Raw genomic sequence first — 22,848 nt, 5'->3', positions numbered from 1 at the left:
GGGGGTTCGAGCAGGAGGGACTGGGCATCCCTCCTGCCAGTAGTCTTCGCGGGGGGGGGGGGGGGTGGAGTGAGACAGGTTCCCTGCTGCGGCTGCTAAACTGATCTAAGGCCACTTCCGGCCGAAACCACACCCATGCCTAGCCCTGGGTGAACTTAGGCAGCCCTACATGCCTACAATGTAGTCAGCCTGCCTCGGGATGTGTCTCGATTGGCTGGATAGACAGTGGTAGGGCGCCTACCGCTGCCTACAATTGGGATACCATTTATAGAATTTGCCTCTTAGTGTCTGCCATAATTTTGGGGCAATTTTTCCTGAATGTGAGGGTTGGGACATTGCTACAGTAAAATATCTGATGAGTATGTTGGATATTAAAATGATTTCATCTGTGAATTACATTGATAATCAAAGCCAAAAAGAGAGGGTTAGATACACTCAACCAGCGGCATCACTGGAAGCAACCAAGTTAGCACTGAAACAGAAGAGCCAGACTCCCATCTTCAACATGTTACATAAAAAAGTAAACTTTAATTCATAGGAATTCACAGTTATTTGCAGGTTCACAAAATCTATCCTTGGAAAGGAGAAGCCAGATTTTTCATCATACAACAATACCGGTAGATGTGGAGCAGTCTGAAAGGTCACGTATCTTAAAAACACTGGCCAAGTTATCTGATTCTTCCATAATACAACACATTCAAGTACACAGCTGTAGCGTCTGTTGATATCTTAAAATACATACAGTAGATGCGTTTCCTTTCACCAGTCTCTCCTTGCTAACAGATGCTCAGACGTGCAATAGGCTAGGGACTTGGGACCCTCAGCTGTTAATAAGCATACAAAGATCTGAGATTCTTGTGCTCAGTCTCAGAAGCCCTAAATCAGCTATCAGCATTATGTTTAAGGTCCTACTGTTTGCACACAACATAGGAAAAGACCAGGGCCAATGAATCTCCTCTTCCCTCACTCCTGTGGTTGGAAATGGGTGATTACTTGAAGACATACAAGAGACATCTTCCCCAAACCTCAGCGTCACTCTTTGTTGAGGAAACTCTTCCACACAAACTAGAGTCATCACAACAGGACATTAAGGTGTTAGATAAGGTCAAATGCATGCAGATGTCTTTGGGTTTGTAATTATCTCTTCTCATAGCCTAGTGATAGGAGCAGTCTGAAGTCAAGCATTTTAGTTACTTTGGCCGAAGCAGAGGCAGCAGGCAGGAAGTGGGCCAGTAAGACAGGAGGAAAAATTCTCCAGGATCCAGTTGTTATGCGTTGGAAAATTCCATAACAAGAAATCATCTGGCCGTTGCTTTTATGGGTCTATAGAACATGTTGGGGGTTGGGGGAGAGAGAACTACAGACCACATCAGTCATCGGGGCTAGAGATGGCCCTAAATTTCCCCAGAGGAAAAACAAAACAAAACAAAACTATCAGGCTCAACCTGAACTATTTCAAGGTCTAATACCTTTGCTCAGTGGTACTGTGGGAGAATCATCCAGTATGAGAAAGAGGTGTTGTGTGCAGCAGAGGGAAGACCTAGGGCAAAGGCTAGAACTAGGTCATCCTCCTGCTGATGGGATCTAAGGCTGAACCCATCAATTAGAGGGGAGAAATGATTCTTATACATTACTTATAGTGAAAGTGGAATGTGTTTATACCTGCTATGGCCTCTTAATATATAAAAGAACACATCCTGGGAATACCTATATATCTTGAAGGCCATCCCATCATCACAGGTCAAAATTTCCATTAAAGTGCATTAAACAATGGAAGAAGGGACAGACAAAGATCTCTGTCTTACAAGTGCAAAGCAGGCTGCAGGGTAAGAGCCGACCTCCGAGAGACTCCCAAGGATAGGAGGAATTGGCAAGGGTAGTGCTGATCGGAGAAGGGGGAGGGGGGTGTTATTTCACTGGTAAGAAAGTAACTTGATGGTGGGTGGTGGAGGTACAGGAAGAGCACTGGTAATAAGGACAGGTGTAGGAGAAAAATCACTGGATTTACAAGGGTGCCCTGGTTGATTTTTCACATTTAAAGAAGGCAAGATTATATGTCTACAAAATAGCAAAACTATGCTCAGTTCCCACTACCTCCATCGGATGCAAATCTCTCATATGCATATTCATTGTGGGTATCCTGGAAACCTGACTGGATGGGTGTGTCCCGAGGACTGGGTTGAAGCCATCTGCTCTAGCACCGTGATGCCACCCCATACAACTGAGGCAAAAATAAGAAGGCGCTTCTGAAACGTAGACAGCCCTCTGCTTTGTTAAAACCATCAGGACCAGGTTCTTTCACAGATATTGCATTGAAACAGAGAATACTGTTAAAACAAAAAAATAATCACATGTTAAATCCCCTCCTCCAAGTCCAACAGCTGATGGCAACGTGATCGCTCTGTGGTACAGTGAGAAATGTTCCAAGTGCTCGATAAAGCAGCAAAACCCCACTCTGATAGCAACAGGTCTGTGCCGGAGGTAAAAGGGGGGAGAGAAAAAAGTTGTATCTTCAGTCCAAGGAATAGGAAGGCATTATGACACCAGGTATGGAAGGGAAAACACAGATGCATCTGTCTACTCTGTAGAAGGACTGACTCAAAATGTTAAGGGGAGGGTTACAGAAAGGAAGATGCTGCATCACCACTTATAATGTGACAACGTGGTGAGAATGATTCCTGTTTTTGAACAGGAATCTACTGTAGCAATATAGAATTCATGCCACAGGAGACGGTATTCAGCTGAATAAAGGAGTGTTGAGGAGAAATTAACAGACAAGAGTTTTCACATAAAACAATGTGGTATGTTCACAACCCAAAATGGAAAGGAGGTAGGCCAAGGCAAGGTCCAGCATATATGAAGGAGTAAAGAGGAGATGACCACCTTTCCCTTTGACACCACTCATATTTGATAAAAGTCCAGTAATATTTATACCATCGCTTGTGGCCTCACACCTGGTAGATTTGCTCCTCGTCTTCCATGGCAGAGTTGAGCTTTCCTCGGAGATGGCGAATGCCTGTGCCCCTGAGGAACTCCCAGCCCCGACTGGACCTTTGCACGGGTTTGTTATGTGAGAGGAGAGGGCGTGGCTGCGGCCGTGGCTCTTGCGATTGAGAGTCTGGCGCTACCTCCGCCGCCGTTTTCTTGGAAACTTTTTCACTGAGTGAATTATTTCTGTAGTCTTCCAACCGTGCCTTCTGCTCACCTTCTGGTGTGTTGAAGGCATTCGCATACCTCTGGACCTTCTGTTTGTTATGATCCTTACGGGTTTCCACCCTGTCGTACAATGAGATACAGGACAATGAATGGCTTGCATACATGGTAGCCTCTTGTCCTATGTTCCATCTCAGAGAGAAAACTATATTAGAGAGATTCAAAGATTCACTCAAAAGTTTTGTCGATATACTTTTGAAAAATAATGAGCTATTTCTGCAATATCTGCTCTTCTCACATTCATTGCTCGGTTACATTTAATTATAACTCACTTCCTTAGGCAGTTCTTAATTCCCCGACCCCCTTATGTTCTTCCCTATCTATGTGCTTTGCTTGATAAATTGTAGTTCTATCTTTTTTCCTCACCCTCAAGGCGTTTGTCTGTCATTTATATGTCTTAAATGTCTATTTTATATTGTAAATCGCTTAGAAATTTTTTTATAAGCGTTTTTATCTCATTTTAAATGAAACTTGAAACTTGATTAGCCAGTCATATAGACTCCCAAAAGACCTCACTGAGCAATATATATATAGATTTTGCTAAATTAATTGTGTTGCAGATTTTGAACCAACAAGTTTCAAGTTTTATTTAAAATTTAATTCTAACGCTTATCAGTATTTCTAAACGATGTCCAATAATAAAAGTGGAGGACACAATCATATACAGTATTCCCCCCAAATTCACGGGGGTTTCGTTCAAGGAACCCCCATGAATTTTGAAAACTGTGAATGCGGTTTTTCGCCTGTCAAAAGGCAGGGGTGGCAGGAGAGGGCAGCTGGAGCGCCTGTGAGTGAGGAAAATCACTTGCGGTCTGCTCTGACTGCCTCTTCCTGTAGTAAAGTTGGGTTACACCAATCAGGAGCTGCTTTGACACGCAGCTCCTGATTGGTGTAGCCCGACTTTACTACAGGAAGAGGTGGTCAGAGCAGACTGTGAATAATTGAGTCTGCGAAATGTGAACCGCGAATTCGCAGGGGAACACTGTACATTCTATTAACTCACTTAGGCATTACTAGACTAACTCAATAACAAAGTGCAGGAAGACATTTAAGGACTGAACAAAAGATGGGGTGAAATAAAATCACAAAAGCCCCTCCGATATCTCTCCTCGCTCATCTCCCCCTATGCTCCCCCCTGTGATCTCTGCTCGTCAGGCAAGCCCCTCTTATCTGTACCCTTCTCTTCCACAGCCAACTCCAGACTCCGTCCCTTCCTTCATACAGCGCCGTATGCCTGGAACAGGCTGCCTGAATCAATATGTCATGTTCCTTCCTCGGCAGTGTTCAAATCCAAGCTAAAGGCCCATTTTTTTTTAAACTGCTTTCAACGCTTAAACTCCCCCTCACTGCTGTCAGATACCTAGACCCACTATAACCTCCCCAACCCTGAAATATCCTGTCTAAATTAGAATGTAAGCTCTTCTGAGCAGGGACTGTCTACTGTATGTTAAAATGTACAGCACTGCATACGCCTTTCAGTGCTATAGAAATAATTAATAGTAATAGTAGTAGTAGCAGATTGCAAATACTACTACTCCTCTCATTCTCTCAGGTTAAGGCACAGTTTGAGCTGCTGGACTAGACTGGAGCTCCTCACCATTCTTATGTCGTGCCCGGGCTGCAGAGACCCCAGCGGCTGCACTTACCTAAGGTACCATCTGTCTCCCAGGCCATAGTCTTTCCCGCAGATCCCCAAGCGAGGCCAGAGGCAACGAGGCAGTTTCCTCTCGAGCATGATCGTGGTCGCAACTACCTGTCAAATATAGGAAAATCACTTTGTTGGTCTTAAAATCTCCCGGTCAGTTAATACATTGCTTGCATCTGCTTAAAAATAGTTTGTGATAGCAGCTGATGATATTCCCTGATGTAACCGGGCAGGCGCAATTGCGTAGAAAGCAGTTCCTCCAACTAAAGTCTAGGACGTTGGCGTTAGGGGCATTCCTTTTTCTTAAGCTTCCTTGTAAATGCCTGGTTGCATTTGGAAATAATAAATATACTTTGGTGGATCCCTCTCATTTGGAGTTATTTCTTCAAGATAAGAATATACCTCAGATAAATTCTGCAAAAAAGAATTAGTAGTGCTTGAGGATAAAGGTGGATAATATAAATTTATTTTGCTCGTTTGTATGATGTAAGGAAGAGCTAAGAAATGATTTCCTACTAGATACCGTGTTTCCTCCAAAATAAGACCTACCCCCCAAAATAATCCCTATTTAGATTGCCCCCGAAGCTCCTCCAGAATGTCCCCACGCTCCCCCAACCATCCCCCTGCACAGCATCTTTCCATCTCTCCCTCCCATCTGAACCCCGCCGACCTTTCCACCGCTCCCTCCAAACGGCAGCGTCAGGGATACGACAACCTAATAAATGATAAGTTATAGAATATGATCCGTTACGCATGTAATTGCCAGCATTTAGACCTGGGTAGGTGCTTGTGACTAATGTTAAGCGCTAAAATGCCGACTCAGAAATACTAGTGTCGTGGGAATTGCGTGCGTAATTTCAGATGCAGAATTTGTGCTCAGTATTCTCTAAGGTGTCCCAACTGCAACTTTCTGTCAAGTTGGCCTAGTCTTCAAGCCCATTTGTTTGTTCAAATATTATATGGAACGGTGGCTTGGCACGGGGCATTCCCAACAATAGGGGCCTCCTTGTGTTTTCTCCCTTACCACTATGTGGAAATTATAAAAAAATAAAATTATGGAACACAGACAAACATGATTTAATGTGATTTTGATGAGGATACAGATAGTGATGTTCCTAGACAGGATCTTAGTGGTCTCAAAGGTGGCCCATTTTATCTGTTATTGAGAAAGACATGGGGGAAGCCTCTGCGTGCCCTGGATCAGTAGCATGGAATGTTGCTACTATTTGGGGTTCCGGAATCTTTTGTTACTGTTTGGGATTCTGGAATGTTGTTACTCCTTTGGGTTTGGCCAGGTATTAGGGATCTGGATTGGCCACCATAAGAACGGGCTACTGGGCTTTATGGAACTTTGGTCTGACCCAGTAAGGCTATTCTTATGTTCTTACCTTATTAGATAGGATGGAAACTGACCCATGTGACTGACTCAATTTGTGATCATTCCCTATGATTTAAGGCAGTGGTTCTCATCCTTGTCCTGAGGACCCCCCAGCCAGTCGGATTTTCAAGATATCCCTAATGAATATGCATGAGAGAGATTTGCATATAATGGAAGTAACAGTTTGCAAACTCTCTCATGCATATTCATTAGGGATATCTTGAAAACCCGACTGGCTGGAGGGTCCCCAGGACAGGGTAGAGAACCACTGATTTAAGGAGATGGAGGATTGCCAAGTGTCCCAACATTTCACAGCCAACTGGAGACGTCCAAGTCCCAAGCACTACAAGGACAGAAGGAGTTCCAAGTAGGGGTCAGATCCAAAGTCCAAAGAGCCCGAAAATCAACATGTCTCACATTGGCAGGTTCAGGTCTCTTGGAATTAGCTGGAGATTGGTTCCCTGTCGCTCATTTCCTTAAGCCTGCCTAGGTTGAGAGTTGCTATTGGATCTGGAATGTGTCCAGACCTCTCTTTAAACCCAGTGTGACATTGGCCTTGAACTCTTTCCCCTCCCCGCCCCGCCCCCCCCAACATCGTGGTCAATGTTGGGAGTTAAATGTTGACCATGGCATTTAAATCTATCCCCTAATATTCAGCACTAGCCGATATCCAGATAGTGTCACTGAATATCCAGATACAGACTGACCAGCAGAAGATCAGTTTGAAATGGCTTTTGGTGCTGTACGAGGACCAAGGTGGTATGCGATCTCCAGGCTCCAGACAAATAGGCTGCCATATACATGTAGAGATGCCACCCTTCACTTTTTTGCTCTTCCTTTCTCTTATTTTAGATATTTTTGTAAGTTGCTTTGACATTTGATGTTTTCCTCGAGAAAGATGGTATAACAAGCAACATTAGGTCCATTGCTGCTTGTACGAACTTGGTAGAGGGTGGGAGGCCCCCAAGGTTACCTCTAAGATACTAATGAATATGACTGGGTTCATGTTTATTTATTCAATTTTCTATACCGTTCTCCCAAGGGTGATCAGAACAGTTTACATGAATTTATTCCTTGTCTGTTCCAGGGGGCTCACAATCTATCTAATGTACTTGGGGCAATGGGGGGATTAAGTGACTTGCCCAGGGTCACAAGGAGCAGCGTGGCTTTGAACCCACAACCTCAGGATGCTGAGGCTGTAGCTTTAACCACTGCGCCACACTCTCCCATGTTGATCCTGGAAATCACTGAATGCTTCTCAGAGTTACTATGGCGTGTATACAACTGTGGTCTCTTACCTGGGCTCTCCACAGTTCATCTCCCTCATGTGAAACCCGCCAATGGGTGTCGCCCATCATGGCAATAAGTAAGTTAAGCATGAGGAGGGCGGCAATGGTGGCAAAGACAAAGTACATGACGCTGAACATGAATGGTAGGTCCACATTATAATTGGCTGGTCCATCGATCACGGTGAGGAAGAGTTCAAAGGTGCTGAAAAGTGACATGGGGTAGCTGAAGAACTGTCCCAGCTGGTTGGAGTCCTCAGTTTGGAAAATGATGTAAAAAGCTGGTGGAAAGAAGGAGATTGGGGAATAAGAAGATCTGGGGAAGGGTATATATTGCCCCCTTTAGTCTGTAGCATACAAAGAAAATGATCAATTACCTGAAGCAAAACCAAGTATTACAACAGCCATGAGCCAGCAGAAGCGCAGGAGGTCCCCAAATACCATCTGCATTGAAAAGAGAGCTCTGTCAAGAGTCATAAGACTGTGTGGTGGCATCTTAATCCTTCCACATCTTGGGTCTCCCTATCCCCTCTTTTATTTCCCTTTCCCTGTCTTTAATTTAAGCTTCGCTTCTTCTCGGCTCCCCTCTCCTTTCTGTTTGTACCTTTTGAATCATGATGGTGAAAGGTCCAAGCATCTGGAATCCACGGGTAAAGTACATGACATAGCACCACCCCAGCACCAAGGCAAAGGACATTGGGACAACCTCCTCATTTGTGTTTGTAAGACGCATTACCAAGGTGATGAGTACCATGCAGGCAAACAGGATGCTGAAAAAAAAAAGACAAGAAAAGAAAGATTGGAGGCAGTGAAAGAAGGAGACGGTGGCAAACTGCTCCCTTTCTCTCGCCATGCTAAGCACTCTTACCCACCCCATCACTGTCTCCTCTACCTCTCACATATGGGGAGCTCTTTCTCTTCCTTCTACTTATGGTCAGCTCTGGTATTGGATATCCTTTGTTACCTCCCCCCCCCCACCTTCCATGTTACCCTTTGTTGAAAGCACTACTGGAGATGTTGACTTACATCATAATACGGAATGGTCCCCCTAGAACAGTGTGTCCGAAGTGACGTGTAGCTCCAACCCGCAAGATATCTGAAAGCTAAAGAACCAGGAGTTAGGAGTAGATACATGGAAGAGAAGATAAGGAAAGTGCAAGAGCATGGAGAAGGGGCTTCTTACCTCCAAAAACAAGATGGCAACGGCTCCAATCACACTGATCAGCTCGCCTGCTAGCCGAAGGTCATCCTCATAGGTGACGTAGGCTTCCTACAATGAAAAGGGTGACAGTAAAGAAACCACTTCCTGTTATGTCAGACATATCACACTGTCCCTTCATTATGTGCCCAATTGCCTCTTTCTCATCCACCTGCAGGCTTTTCTGTACATAGATGGTGATATCCCTAGAGTTGTTGGCATTCTCTTCCCTGGCCTCCAGAGGCCGGTAGATGCAGCACATGGTGAAACAGGTGATATACATCAGGTAGATGAAAGCTAGGCAGCAGAAGTAAGGACGACCAAAGTTCCGCCATTTCAGGCTGACCAGTTCCTTCATCGGGGTCAGGTCCAGGATGCGATGGGCCTTGCAAGAGGAAGGAGGGCCAGTAAGTGAGGTGAGCAAAGCAGAGTGGAAGGGTAGGGAGTCCGCAAGCGAGGAGATAAGGGTGGGAAGAAATAAGAAAAGGACAAGTCATTATCTATAACCTCTGCCTCCATGATAAGTCTCTCCCCCCCCTCCCTCCACCCAACTACCCCCCCTCCACCCAACTACTTCAACATCAGAGATCCCAAACAAACCATGCTTTCCAGCTCTTCTACCAAGAAGCACTATCAGTCTAGTTCTTCCTACCTCTCTCTTCTTTGCAGAAATAACAAGTTCCAGGACTGATAAGTCATCATCCCAAGAGTCAATTCCAGTGAGATCATACAGGGTAGAGATCAATGGGCCAAAGGTCCACTGTATGTGCTTTCTCTTCTGTAGCAAATGCTGGAACATCTGGAGAGGGAGGGAAGGAAGGATGAAGTAGGTGTGTTAGAAGAGGCCAGATTTTTTTTTTTTTTTGAGGGTTGTGGGGGGGGATCAGCAGGCACGGATTTACACTAATTAATGCACAACAAAGGAGTCGTGAGGATGACATGTCAATAATTCAGCCATGGGTGTAAAGTTCAAAGTTCACTTTACTGATAGTAGCATTGCGAGGACTCGAAGACTCGACACTGATGGAGTTTTGGCATCTATGCCTTTGTCAAGAGTCTCAATGGCTGGTAGTTCTATCACATAAATAGAGCATTTGCTTTGGACACCAGATATTTTCCTATTCCTTCTAAAATTTGACCTGCGTTGAATGCTCTATTTATGTGATAGAACTACCAGCCATTGAGACTCTTGACAAAGGCATAGATGCCAAAACTCCATCAGTGTCGAGTCTTTGAGTCCTCGCAGTGCTACTATCAGTAAAGTGAACTTTACACCCGTGGCTGAATTATTGATATCTCATTCTCATGACTCTTTTGTTGTGCCTTGATTGTCTCGTCGTTGAGGCCACACAAGCAGCAAAACTCGACAACCAAATCTCCAATTTACTAATTATGACCACAGACTACAAAACATTCAGAAAAGAAATAAACACTCTGTTTTTCAAGAAATTCCTGCAAACGACTTAATAATGCTAGCTCCTTCCCATCCCCCTATACTACTTCCAATACCTTCCCGACTCCCCAAAACAACCTCATCTACTCTATCTCCTCTAGAAATTACCAGATATCTTCTTCATGTACTTCGCTTTTTGTAATCCGCCTTGAACCGCAAAGCAATGGCGGAATAGAAATCTCGTAATGTAATGTTTTTACACTGATTAATTCCATTTTTTTCAGAATCTGAATGCATCTTTTGCATTTTGAATGTGACCTTGGCTTATAACAAAAATGTATAACTAGAGATTTTCCCCAATAGTAGAGACATATTGAAGTAAACATGTGTCTCCTAACTGTCTGCTCTCCTTCCCAGTCTTTTACCAACAGAAGAGCTTTCCCAGCTGCCTGTGCTTCTTTAACTTGACTCTAGGAAAGGGCTCTGTGTGGTGTTGGTTTGAGGAGATAAAATATATTGCAGACCCTCTGCCCTGGAGATGGGTTGTTGGGGGAATGGAAAGAGACATTTAATACTCACCGCAATGTTCCCCTCCAGAGCAGCCAACTTGAAGGGGGTCAAGAAGTCATTATTCAGAACCATGTCCAGTGGCAAACCCCCATCCCCCTTATCGTAGGAGAGGATGAGATCATAGATCTGGCTAGAGAAGGTCTTGCTGGGCTGCAGGGTCAGGATGTGGAGGACTGTGTTCCCTGAGGAGAAAGTAGAAGGTCAGAAACCCATGGGGGAAGGAGGGCAAAAGTCACAGAAAAGCTCATGACCTCTTCTGATGCCACCATCTCAACTTTCTTATCTGAGGCGTTCTTTTATTTTACCTCATGGGACACTCTTTCCTCCAACTTACCTAGAGAGTCCTGGACTCTAAGGTCAGCACCACTCTCAATGAGAAGCTGCACTATCTTCTTATTCCCTATACAGGCTGCAAAGGATAGGATGGTCTCACCTGTAGAGAGATCAAGTAAAGAGAATTATGATATAAAAGACACAGAAGGGTGGGCTACAGAAAGAGCACAGCAAGGGATCAGAGGATGAGCACCCTCTGCCCACCATTCTCACCAAAGTAGATGAGATTACAACAATGATATCTGAAGAAAGTGCCGGTGGCCCGTGGTGAGGAAACATCAGCTCCCTTCCTCACCAACTCCATCACCAGGTCTAGATTCTGATTCACTGCTGCAATATGAAGTGCCGTCTGCCCTGTAACACAACACAAAGAGGTATTACCCCCAACATTGTTTGTGTATGTGTAGTGTGCTGTCTGTCTTTCTGGTAACAGAAAGACACAGGCTGTGAAGAGTGTCAGGAAGCGGAAGAGACCTCTCTCTCATTTTGACTCGATTTGCTATTAACTAACCTCTTGCATTCTCTCCTAGAAACTACTCAGTGCTCCTCACTGGACATAATTTAGTTGGCTTGTGTGTTCAGCCGTTTCCTGGTTTCATAGGTTCAGAATCCCTCCCTGTAGTCAAATCATCTCCCCCAGTCCCACCAGCAATAGCATCAACATATTTCTTGTCAATCCTGCAGAAAAAGGATGCTGAGTATCAGCTGTTAATACCAAACACAGATCCCTTCTCCAGGTGCTTGACCTTGACTGGAATAGCCGACAAGGTCACATCTAAAGAAGAACTCCGTGTGTTGCCTGCATGTTCTACATGCCATATCATCACCTTTTTGGTTCAGTACAAGGGATCAGACCTACAAAGGGTCCCCTTTTCTTGGCACATTGAGATAGCTGAATCAATATGATGAACGATATAAATCATCTATCTAGTACGCAACCTCTCATCCGCAGCTTCTCAACCCATCCTTTCTGATTTTGGCAGCCTAGTAGCCAACTTGTCTTGGCTGGTCTGCTTAAAGTGTCTCTCTCAGCATACTGTATACTCTATGCCTCTAAATCCATTGCAAGGACACATATATAAGCTTCCTTCCAGATGACCAGGTCTCCTCTACTCTTAGCCCCTGCATCATCTTGCATCAATGGACATTTCTCTCTTTTTCAAACTGGAGAACCTTTCCTCTTTTTGCTGTGTCACTGCTCAGTCTCTTACTTGCCCAACACTCTTCCAGAAATCACCAACTGAAGCTAAATACGTGTGTGAAGTTTTCTCCTCATCACTGTTATCATTGATCTAGCTTTTGCTCATCAGATCACTTTCCTTTATATTTACCTTTATAGAGCTTGGATGTCATGGGCTCGTTGGCAAGGTCTGGGGCAACCTCAAGGAGGGCCCTGGCAGCCTCAAAATTATCATACAGAGCCGCCACATGGAGAGCCGTCTCACCCACTGCACCTGAATACAACAGAAACAGAGATTTTATTTATCTCATCCCAGCCCCAAGCAAGTCACCTTGCTCACAAACACAGAGGATCTCTAATTAGAAAATGAATGGTATAAAATGAACTAAGGCTGGCACTGGGCATCCCATATATGGTGATTTGGTTTAGAATGAGCTGGGGAGGGCTTTGATAGAAGCTTCGGTGATTAGATAAGATGGTAAATCCAGAGGACATAATTTGAGGTTGAGGAGTGGGAGACTCAAGAGCAATGTACGGAAATTCTTTACGGAGAGGGTGGTGGATGCCTGGAATGTGCTCCCGAGAGAGGTGGTGGAGATGAAAACGGTGACAGAGTTCAAAAAAGCGTGGGATGAACACAGAGGATCTAGAATCAGAAAATAATAGTAAATATTGAAGAACTAAGGCCAGTGAACTAAAGCCAGTACTGGGCAGATTTGCATGGTCTGTAACTGTATATGGCCGTTTGGTGGAGGATGAGCTGGGGAGGGCTTCAATGGCTGGGAGGATGTAGATAGACTGGAGTGAGCTTTGACGGAAAGTTCAGTAGTTGGAACCTAAGAACAGTACTGGACAGAGCTTTAGATCCTTGCCCAGAAATAGCTAAGGAGGAGAAGAAGAAGAAGGAAAAAAACCAACAAATTTTTAGATTGAATCAGGTTGGGCAGACTAGATGGACCAGAGAGTGGTGGAAAAGTGGAACTCTCTTCTGGAGGCTGTTATAGGGAAAACACCTTCCAGGGATTCAAGACAAAGTTAGACAAGTTCCTGCTGAACAAGAACGCACGCAGGTAGGGCTGGTTTCAATTAGGGCACTGGTCTTTGACCTGGGGGCCGCTGCGGGAGCAGATTGCTAGGCAGGATGGACCACTGGTCTGACCCAGCAGTGGCAATTCTTATGTTCTTATGTTACTAAGTTACTAGAATAGGCTGAAGTGGGCTTCAATGGCAAATCCAGCAGTGGGAAGCTAAAGACATTACCAGGTGGATCTCTATGGTCTCTTGCCCCGAAATATTAAAGAAAAGACAATTTAAACAGGGATTCAAGACAAAGTTAGACAAGTTCCTGCTCAACCAGAACGTACGCAGGTAAGGCTAGACTCAGTTAGGGCACTGGTCTTTGACCTAAGGGCCGCTGCGGGAGCAGACTGCTGGGCACGATGGACCACTGGTCTGACCCAGCAGCGGCAATTCCTATGTTCTTATGAATAATGAGTGCAAATGTTGGGCAGGCCTTTTATCTGTTGTCATTTGCTATGTTACACATAGAGGTCACCTAGCTCACTAACCTAGAAGTGAGAAAACTATGAGTCAGAAAGAAGATGATGGTGCCTGTCTGTGAACCTGCACCTGTCCACATACCTCTCTCAAATATGTTGGTTGATGGGCATTCCAAGAGCTTTTTGATAGCTCTGACATTGTTCTGCTTGGCAGCCAGAAGCAGTGGCGATTCCCATATCCTGAAACAAGAGAGCAATTGATAAGGAGCCCGGCTCAGACTGCAGTGGAAATTACAGAGATGTGACCCCTCAAATCGGAGCAAACAGATTCACAGGACCGGATGGATGCCACATGCTTGCAATTCATTGAAGTGAGCACAAGAGGGTAGCATTAATCAAAGTACCTCACTGTAGATCTACATAACATAACATAACATAACTTTATTCTTCTATACCGCCATAATCAGACGACTTCTAGGCGTCAAGATGCCACAAAGTGAAGACCCGGAAGAGAAGCTACTTAGCAATGAATATCCTGGGCTAAAACTAAGACCTGAACCATTACAGGCCTGGAAAGTGCTAAATGTTGGAAGGTCTTCATTGAAAAATCACCAAGTGTTAAGAATGGAAGGTTAATCAGGAAACACATTGCGTCACTCTCAGTGGCGTATAGTCAGGGCCCTTCAGGGGATTTGCCCCGCCTCTTACACAGCTCTGAATTTGACTGGTTGAGCAGGCAACTGGCAGATACTGCTCAGCCAATCCAAATTCAGACCAGTACTGTCAGGGCCTTTAGGGTAGGGTTGCTAGATTTTCCAGTCGGAAAATCTGGACCTCCTAGACCCACCACAGGCCCACCCAGTTCACCTACCCCCACCCTGTAACACTCCTAAATCCCACCCCCAGTCCTGCCCTAGGCCCGCCCCCACTGCCTGCTCATGTCGGGCAGGGAGGAAGTCCACGCATGTGCCCCTACCACATTTTTTTTTTTTTGGGTGGGTACTTTTTCTTTGATGCAGTTTGACTGAATTGAGCAGGCTGCCTACTCAACAAATCCAAACTGCATTCAAGCAAAAAAGTTAAAAAAAAAAAAAAAAAGTAGGGCTATAGAGTTGGCGAAAGCCCTCACCACACGCTACTGCTTCCTCTCATCCTATACACTAATTATTACTATTTATCTCTTATATAACGCTGAAAGGCGTACCCAACGCTGTACATTTTGACATTTATAGTCAGGTCCCAGCTGGAAGAGCTTACAATCCAACTTGGACAGACAGAGATGACATATAGGGTTGGGGGATCCTATCAGGTTCTTTCCCTCCCTTCTCCTCTCACCTTCGTTTAAATTAGTTTCAGGCTTGCATGGCAGGTAGGGGTGGAGTCCTGAAGAGCCAGCATGTGATGTAAGATCAATATGTGGCCCGCGAGTGCGGGGAGAGTGTGGGTTCAAATCCCACACTGCGGTGGCAACATCGGAGCTGTTACCGCCACAGTTGGTGCTATAAACACAGTATAGTTTTGTAAAAGGGAGTGAGTAAGTGCTCAAGGCTTGTGCAGATGAGGCCAGAGATGACAGGGACGGAGATAGAGCCCATGGGACGTGGACAAATTTTGTCACCATGTCATTCTCTAATTCTTGGCGCCAAGACGAGAATGCTACAGAAGCCCAGCGTCACAAAAAAATCCAATGGTTTCTTCTCCAAGTGGCATCACCAGTTAGCTTGCGTTTGAATGCAAAGAAGCCACTGCTTTCTGAAAATGGTTAATGCAGTGGGCTGAGGAACTGTGTTCGATTCCCACTGCAGCTTCTTATGACCCTGGGCAAGTCCTCCATTGCCCCAGGGACGAAATCCCTGTATTTAATAAATGTAAAACACTTTGGTTGTACTACGGAAAGGCAGTATATGAAATGCATTACCTTTAACACCCCCCACCCCCAAACACACACACACACACACTAGATACCTGAGAAGTTACCAAATCCATTTCTGGTCTCCAGTGATGAAGGTGGAGCATGGAAGGTGAATCGAAGGCTCATGCTGAGAGGAGAGTTAAGAGGGATGAAGTGATCTTAATATGAAGGAACCCTGGGCTAGATTGATTGAAATTGTAGCACATCAACACTAGAGAATGACACGGGGACATATTTTCCCCCGTCCCCGCAGGAACTCATTTTCCCGTCCCGGCAAGTTCTTTTCCTGTCCCTGCCCCATTCCTGCAAGCTCCGTCCTCATCCACACAAGCCTCAAACACTTTAAAATCCTAAGTAGCCACATTCTAGAGCTCAGATTGTGATGTCATAAGGCCTCATTCCACCAATGCCCTAAGCTCCGTCCTCATCCGCACAATCCTCAACACCTTTAAAATCCTAAGTAGCAACATTCTAGAGCTAAACTAAACTAAACTAAACCTTAGGTTTGTATACCGCGCCATCTCCCACAAGCGTAGAGCTCGGCACGGTTTACAGGGTTAGATTGAAAAGGAGCTACAATGAAGGGTTATAGGAAAGGAGCTAGGAAGACTAAAGAGGGACAGAGTACCAAAGAGCGGGAGGTGTTTAGATTTTTGAAAGAGCCAAGGTTTTCAGGTGTTTGCGGAAGGATTGAAGGGAGGTTGAAATTCTGAGCGGGGATGTGAGGTTGTTCCAGAGTTCTGTAGTTCTAAAGGGGAGGGAGATTGTGATGTCATAATGCTCTTTCCACCAATGCCTTACCTCCGTCCTCTTATGCACGAGCCTCAAACGCTTTCAGATCATAAGTAGCCACGTTATAGAGCTCAGCTTGTGATGTCATAATGCCTCATTCCACCAATGCCTAAGCCAGTGGTTCCAACCCTGTCGTGGAGGACCACCTAGGCCAGTTGGGTTTTCAGGATAGCCCTAATGAATATGCATGGAGCAGATTTGCATACCTAGCACCTCCATTCCTATGCAGATCTCTCCTTATGCATATTTATTAGGGCTATCCTGAAAACCCGACTGGACCTGGTTGTCCTCCACGACAGGGTTGGGAACCAACTGGCCTAAGCTCCATCCTCATTTGCACAAGCCTCCAACACTTTAAAATTATAAGTGTTGGAGGCTTGTTGCGGTTATAGGCAGAGCTTACAGGAATGGGGCAGGGACAGGGCACAGCGACAAAATTCATGGGGACAGGACAGGGAAATGAGTTCCTGTGGGGACGGGGACTAATTTGTCCCGGTGTCATTCTCTAAAACACACATTTTCTTATCACAGGTCCCCACATCAATTTTACTACTAATGGCCCCTTTTACTAGAATGTGTGAGAATCTGGGTCTAACACATTTGGACACGGGTGTGTCCCATACACTTAAGTCCAGATTCAATGTGTCACTCTTAGAGCATTAGAAATAATCTTGTTCATAAGCCATGATTTTCTACCACCCATCATTCCACTTTCTTTTGCTCTCTGGAGTTCGCTTTCATCTTTATATCTCGAAGACACCTATTTGCCCAGGCATTTTCAGGACATCCTTGAAATGGGTTGAGTTTGGAACTGTCACGATGCACTGGGGATTTTTTTTAAATTTCTCTCTCCCTTGTCTTGTTTTTATTGTCGTTTCTTTCCATTTCTTATTTTATTGTAAACCACCCTTAATTCGAAAACGAAGGGTGTAAATCCTCGAGGGCCACAATCCAGTGGGGTTTTCAGGATTTCTCTAATGAATATGCATGAGATCTATTAGCATACAATGAAAGCAGTGCAAGTAAATAGATCTCATGCATATTCATTGGGAAATCCTAGAAACCCGACTGGATTGCGGCCCTCGAGGAGGGACTGTGACACCCCTGGTGTAAATGAAAGAACTAAGGCCCATATTGGACAGACCTGCGTTGTCTGTGTCCCATAGATGGTGATTCGGTGGAGGATGGGCTGGGGTGGGCATCAGTACGAAACTCCACCCAATATGGAACATGAGGATGTTACTGGCCAGACTTTACGGTAGATGTCCTGCAAACAACGGGACGGTTGGATAGGCTGGAGTGACCTTGGACGGCAACTTCAGCATTTGGAACCTAGGACAATGCCAGAATTTACAGTCTAGGGCCCATAAATATCAAAGAAGAGACAAGTTCATCTAATCAGGTATTTTTTAATGGGTATAAATTATGGGCAGACTGGATGGACCGTTCAGGTCTTTACCTATGCTACTATGTTACTATTTAACGATGCATTTAACATTTAAATCTTCCTCTAGTTTCTATCAGTCATCCTTTCAAAAGAAACAAATATGCTTCTCCCTCCATATTCGCGGTTTCAGCACTCACAGTTTTGCTTATTCGTGATTTTTCGCATGCTCACTCCTCCCCCCCAAATTACATCATGAGTAAAGTACTGTTCTGATAAAATGTTTGTCGCTTTCCCAGCTTTCACAATCACTGCTATTATTCGCAATTTTAATATATTAAAGGATGGCTGTTACAACCCCCCCCCGAATAACATATAAAAAGTTATTCGCGGTTTTTTTTCCGTACTCGCGGTCATGTTCCGCCCCTAACGGGGTGTACAGCGTTCCCCCTTCCTTACGTTCTTTCCTTAATGGTTTTCTATCCTATATTAATTGTATTCCTCCCCATCTTCCTTTCGTTTCGTGTTAAGTCCAATATGTACCGCATTAGTTATGCCATCGGCTTAAGTTGTTTTATTCGCCTTTAATCGTATTGTCTTTGGCTTTTTTATTTTTTGTTTTCCCCCATTATGTTTTATCTGCAATTCGCTTGGTAGTTGGATAAGTGACAGAACCAAATTTTAATAAATAAACTTGAAACTTGAAGGGCGATATAAACCTTTTATTAAACATACAAAAAACATTATCTGCCCGATATTCAGTCCACTGGAGATAAGCTGGCATTCTCCCAAGGTGTGCGTCAAACCAGGAATTTCAATGCTGGCACCATCCGGCGACTGGCATTGAATTTCTGGTTTTTTTTTGTTGTTGTTGTTTTTTTTGTTTCGCCATGACATAGCCAACTAAGCCGATAGTCAGTGACTGGCTGAATAAGGGTGAACAACACCCGGGGCGGTGGCGCCTCTCACATGCCCCTTTTACCCTTCCTGCTCCTTCCCCTTCCCTGTACATTTTTTTTTTTTTTTTTACTTCTCCAGTGCAAGCAGAACACCCACATCAGTGTCGGCTCGCCCTTATGATGTCACTTCCTAGGTACGGGTCCCAGAAATGACATCAGAGAAAATGCCAACGCGGCAGCAACCGCTCGCCGGGGAAGTAAAAAAAGATACATGGACAGGCAAGAGATGCGCGGTATGGCAAGAAGAGTAACAGGTGAGGAGGGGAGGGGGCAGAGAGGAGGAGAGATGCTGTGCCTTTAGCAAGATGGTGTCCGGGGTGGACTGCCCCCTCGGCCCCCCACCCCCCTTACTATGCCACTGGGATAAGCCATATCAGCCAAAGATAGACCTGCTTTTTTATCACCCAACCTACTACTATTACTATTTACGGTATATTTCTAAAGTGCTGATAAGGTGGACGCGGCATTATACACATATCAAGCAATAGCCAGTTCCTGCTCAGAAGAGCTTACATAGAAACATGATGGCAGATAAAGGGCAAATGGCCCATCCAGTCTGCCCATCTGCAACATCCACTATCTCCTCCTCTCCCTATTGTCTGTGGCTCTTGACACCTGCATTGTGAGGTCATAGAGCTTTATGGTTATAGAAGCATAGAAACATGATGGCAGTTAAAGGCCAAATGGCCCATCCATTCTGCCCATCCGCAGTAACCATTATCTCTTTTTCTCTCCCCGAGAGATCTCACGTGACTATCCCAGGCCCTCTTGAATTCAGACACAGTCTCTGTCTCCACCACCTCTTCCGGGAGACTGTTCCACGCATCTACCACCCTTTCTAATTTGGACAGTCAGACAGGACATATAGGGTGGGGGAGTTTCTTGCAGAGAGAATGATAGGATGGACGTAAGTGGGAGTTAAGTGTTGAAAGCAGCCTTTGAAAAACTGGGGTTTCAACCTGGATTTCTATACTGATGAATATTGGCGGTGACTGGCTATGTCACTCGACAGCCTGTCACTGGGCTATCCACCAGAGTATTCAGCGGCAGATCGCCAGCTATCGGCAGATAAGTCAGCTCGGAGCCGTTTCAGGATGGCTAAATAGCACTGGAATATCGTGCCCAGTATGTGTTTGTAGGATCTGCGCCTGAAGTCTCCATTGCAAAAAAAAAAAAGTAACATGCTAAGTGCTCCTGCATTGTCTGCCTCATCTGCTAATGTGTACACGCCAGTTAGATAATACTTTCATGCCCCTCCCCAAAAGGTTTTTTTTAAAAATAAAACTGTGCCATTAGCACATGCAAACTGGCTAATGTAACACATTTTGTGGTAAGCCTCTTTATTCACGGCTTAACCCCCTTCAGAGGAAAGGGCCCCAGTTTTTACATTCATTCCAGGTGAGTTGGAGAGGGACAAGGTATATTTAAAAAGAAAAGATTTTTATGTCCTCTGCTTACCGCTTTCTTTTAAGGGACTCTTTCTTTTCCTTTTTTAATTCTTTGCTTCCCTTATTTTGATTTCTGATTTCCTTTGTCAGGTAAAGTTTACTTGATGTCATTTGAATTACTGCTTAAACACCACACCTGCTTTATGCTAAGTAGAATTTCCTCGTCTTTGTTGTTTGGGTGAAGGTTTCACAAAATGCCTTTAGCCCTCCAGTTAGGAGAATTGCTGGCTCCATTGTCCTTTGAGTTGTACACAAGATAGAGGCAGAGCAAAGATATTAAACACCTTAGGTGAACCTTGAGCTTTATGTTCCTTCTCTGTCTTTCATGACCTTAGCCCCCCCTCCTCATGAGATTTTCATCATTAAACTCAATCAGGATTATCCAAACATCATTCGTTCCAGAACAATCCTGTAGGCATACATAGCAGGGTACATGGTCAGTTGAAAATAAATACCCCACCCTTTCCATTGATAACAAACTCCCCCCATGGTTCCTTGGGCTTGACTGGTCTGGCCCTATTGTTTTGCTTTGTCTACAGCTGCTCTTTGCCACCTCTGCAGAAGCTGCCACGTTAGGCAATGCCTAGTTTGCTTATTGACTAAGCCAACGCTGGATATAGGATTAGAGACATTGCTTCTTCTTGGTGGTAGGGCAATTCTATAACTCTGAGGGGTGGGGTCACAGTGGCCTAGTGGTTAGGGCTGCAGCCTCAACACCCCCAAGGTCACAGGTTCAAGCCCCAGCGCTGCTCCTTGTGACCCTGGGCAAGTCCCGTAACACTGAATTGCCCAAGGTTACTTTAGTCAGAATGGACAGATAAAGAGAAATACTCCTGTACCTGAATGTAAACCACTTAGGCTATAAGTGGTCTATAAATAAATGAATTAACCCCCTCCCCCTTTCCTTGTGTTGCAAGGGGAAAGAATGTGATTGGGTTGCCAGCAAGGTTAAAGGGATGTCCTTCATGCAGTGATATTAGATAACTTGCTAGTAGAGCACAATGCCAAGATAACATTGTGACCCAAGATCCCAGCAAACTAATCTAGGAGCTCCTTTTTTTCCAAGTCATCGAAATGCCACATTTTTAATGGCCAACATCCTGATCTTCTGTGTCAATATACCTGTACAGGATGACCGCGATCACCCCCTCACACAGTGCTCCCTTTCCTACATGTTAGATTAGATGAGTTTCTTAATGGTTAGTTTCGAACGAGGAAAGAGGTTCATATCCCACCGTAACCCTATTCATTTTGGAGTGCAGGAGTGGCCTAATGGTATGTGGAGTATATCCAACGTAACACAGGAAGCATGGGTAGTGTGAACACATACGTGGCAACCTAACCCTTCATCCACACGTGGCAGAGGTTCACGCAGGAATAAGACCTGAACTGCATTTTAAGGTTCTGCATCTCTCAAATTCAACAGAATATTTTCATGAAATGCATTTGACGGGGCAATTTGTAAAATGTCCAGATCCCAGGACAAAAGAAAGAAATGGAAGATAGTGCCAGGCAGCATGACATATGGAGGAAGGGGGTGGAAGGGCAGAGGAGAGTACGCCAAGGTCAAAAATGGGGGGCAGGAGAGTGCCCTGAAGCCATAACTAGATCGTGTAGTTATGGTTACACACTAAGCTCTCATTTTTCAGAACATCTGAGTTCACTATTTGGGTGCACACCCTGTTCATTAAGAGCTAAGAGCCCGCAATTAAGATACAGATGTAAGGACTTTCCAGTTTGCTGACGTGGGAGTAGCCTGAAATGTTTTTGTCCAGCCACAGCACCAAAATATATAACCCTTGCTTTTTGCCACTTTGAGTGTGTAAGTGTACAAAGCCCTGTCTGCTTTCTCAGGTTAAGTGTCTACTTAGACACAAACTGGCAGAAAAAACACCCGAGAGAAACACGACTCTCGAGGACGCACATAAGTGGCACGGTGTAAACGCAAAAACGGTGCAGCCGCCACTTACGCATAATAAAATATGCAGTACACATTTGAGTGCCTGCGGTGACGTCAGGTGCAACGATGGAATCCGGGCACCCAGATGCCGGTCTTGGATACCCTCCCATTGCGGGTTATTGGGACGTCTAAAGGGAAACACTAATTTATCACAAATTTACCAGCTCAGTAGCCATCAAAAATAATCCAAGACCTTCACCAAAGATCCTGGCGTTTCTAAAATTTGTGGGTGAAGATTAGTCACAGAATCTGTTCCCTGCTCACAAGCCTTTGTTAACATTTTTAACATGAAAATTGCTCATTCATATTAGTATTTGTTAAAAAAAAAAAAAAAAAAAGAGATATTGTTACATCAAACAGCAGCATTTTCTCTTGCAGGAAGAAAGCTTGGCAAGTTTGAGAATAGACCTCATGCCCTTCAGGTAGAGGGATCACTTAACGTGCTCCAAATTAGAGAATGACATGGGGACACATTTTCCCTGTCCCCGCGGGAACTCATTTTCCCGTCCCGGTGAGCTTTTTTACTGTCCCTGCCCCATTCCTGCAAGCTCCATCTTCATCTGCACAAGCCTCAAATACTTTAAAATCGTAACTGTTCGAGGCCTGGGCAGTTAAGGCAGAGCTTACAGGAATGGGGCAGGGACAGGACTGGGGAAATTGAGTTCCTGCAAGGATGGTGAAAAATTTGTCCCGTCTCA

General features: G+C 44.8%; 1 protein-coding gene across 1 annotated transcript in view; it reads right to left on the bottom strand.

The window, feature by feature from the left end:
* Positions 1–499: 499 nt before the first annotated feature.
* LOC117349579 (transient receptor potential cation channel subfamily V member 6-like) overlaps positions 500–22,848 on the bottom strand; it is a 32,610-nt gene continuing 10,261 nt past the window's right edge. The window contains exons 2-15 of the mRNA XM_033923170.1: positions 13,838–13,935; positions 12,348–12,470; positions 11,230–11,370; positions 11,018–11,116; positions 10,693–10,865; positions 9,373–9,519; positions 8,893–9,105; positions 8,706–8,792; positions 8,549–8,625; positions 8,127–8,292; positions 7,900–7,966; positions 7,535–7,803; positions 4,860–4,966; positions 500–3,276 (exon numbers count right to left, since the gene is read on the bottom strand). Of these exons, the coding sequence (XP_033779061.1) occupies positions 2,949–3,276; positions 4,860–4,966; positions 7,535–7,803; positions 7,900–7,966; positions 8,127–8,292; positions 8,549–8,625; positions 8,706–8,792; positions 8,893–9,105; positions 9,373–9,519; positions 10,693–10,865; positions 11,018–11,116; positions 11,230–11,370; positions 12,348–12,470; positions 13,838–13,935 (2,095 nt within the window). The 3' untranslated portion in view covers positions 500–2,948. The remainder of the gene's footprint in view (positions 3,277–4,859; positions 4,967–7,534; positions 7,804–7,899; positions 7,967–8,126; positions 8,293–8,548; positions 8,626–8,705; positions 8,793–8,892; positions 9,106–9,372; positions 9,520–10,692; positions 10,866–11,017; positions 11,117–11,229; positions 11,371–12,347; positions 12,471–13,837; positions 13,936–22,848) is intronic.

Source organism: Geotrypetes seraphini, chromosome 16 (genome assembly GCF_902459505.1).
Source record: "Geotrypetes seraphini chromosome 16, aGeoSer1.1, whole genome shotgun sequence".
Taxonomy (NCBI): domain Eukaryota; kingdom Metazoa; phylum Chordata; class Amphibia; order Gymnophiona; family Dermophiidae; genus Geotrypetes; species Geotrypetes seraphini.
Note: the sequence above shows the minus strand (reverse complement) of the source record. Positions and strands in the feature narration are given on the sequence as shown.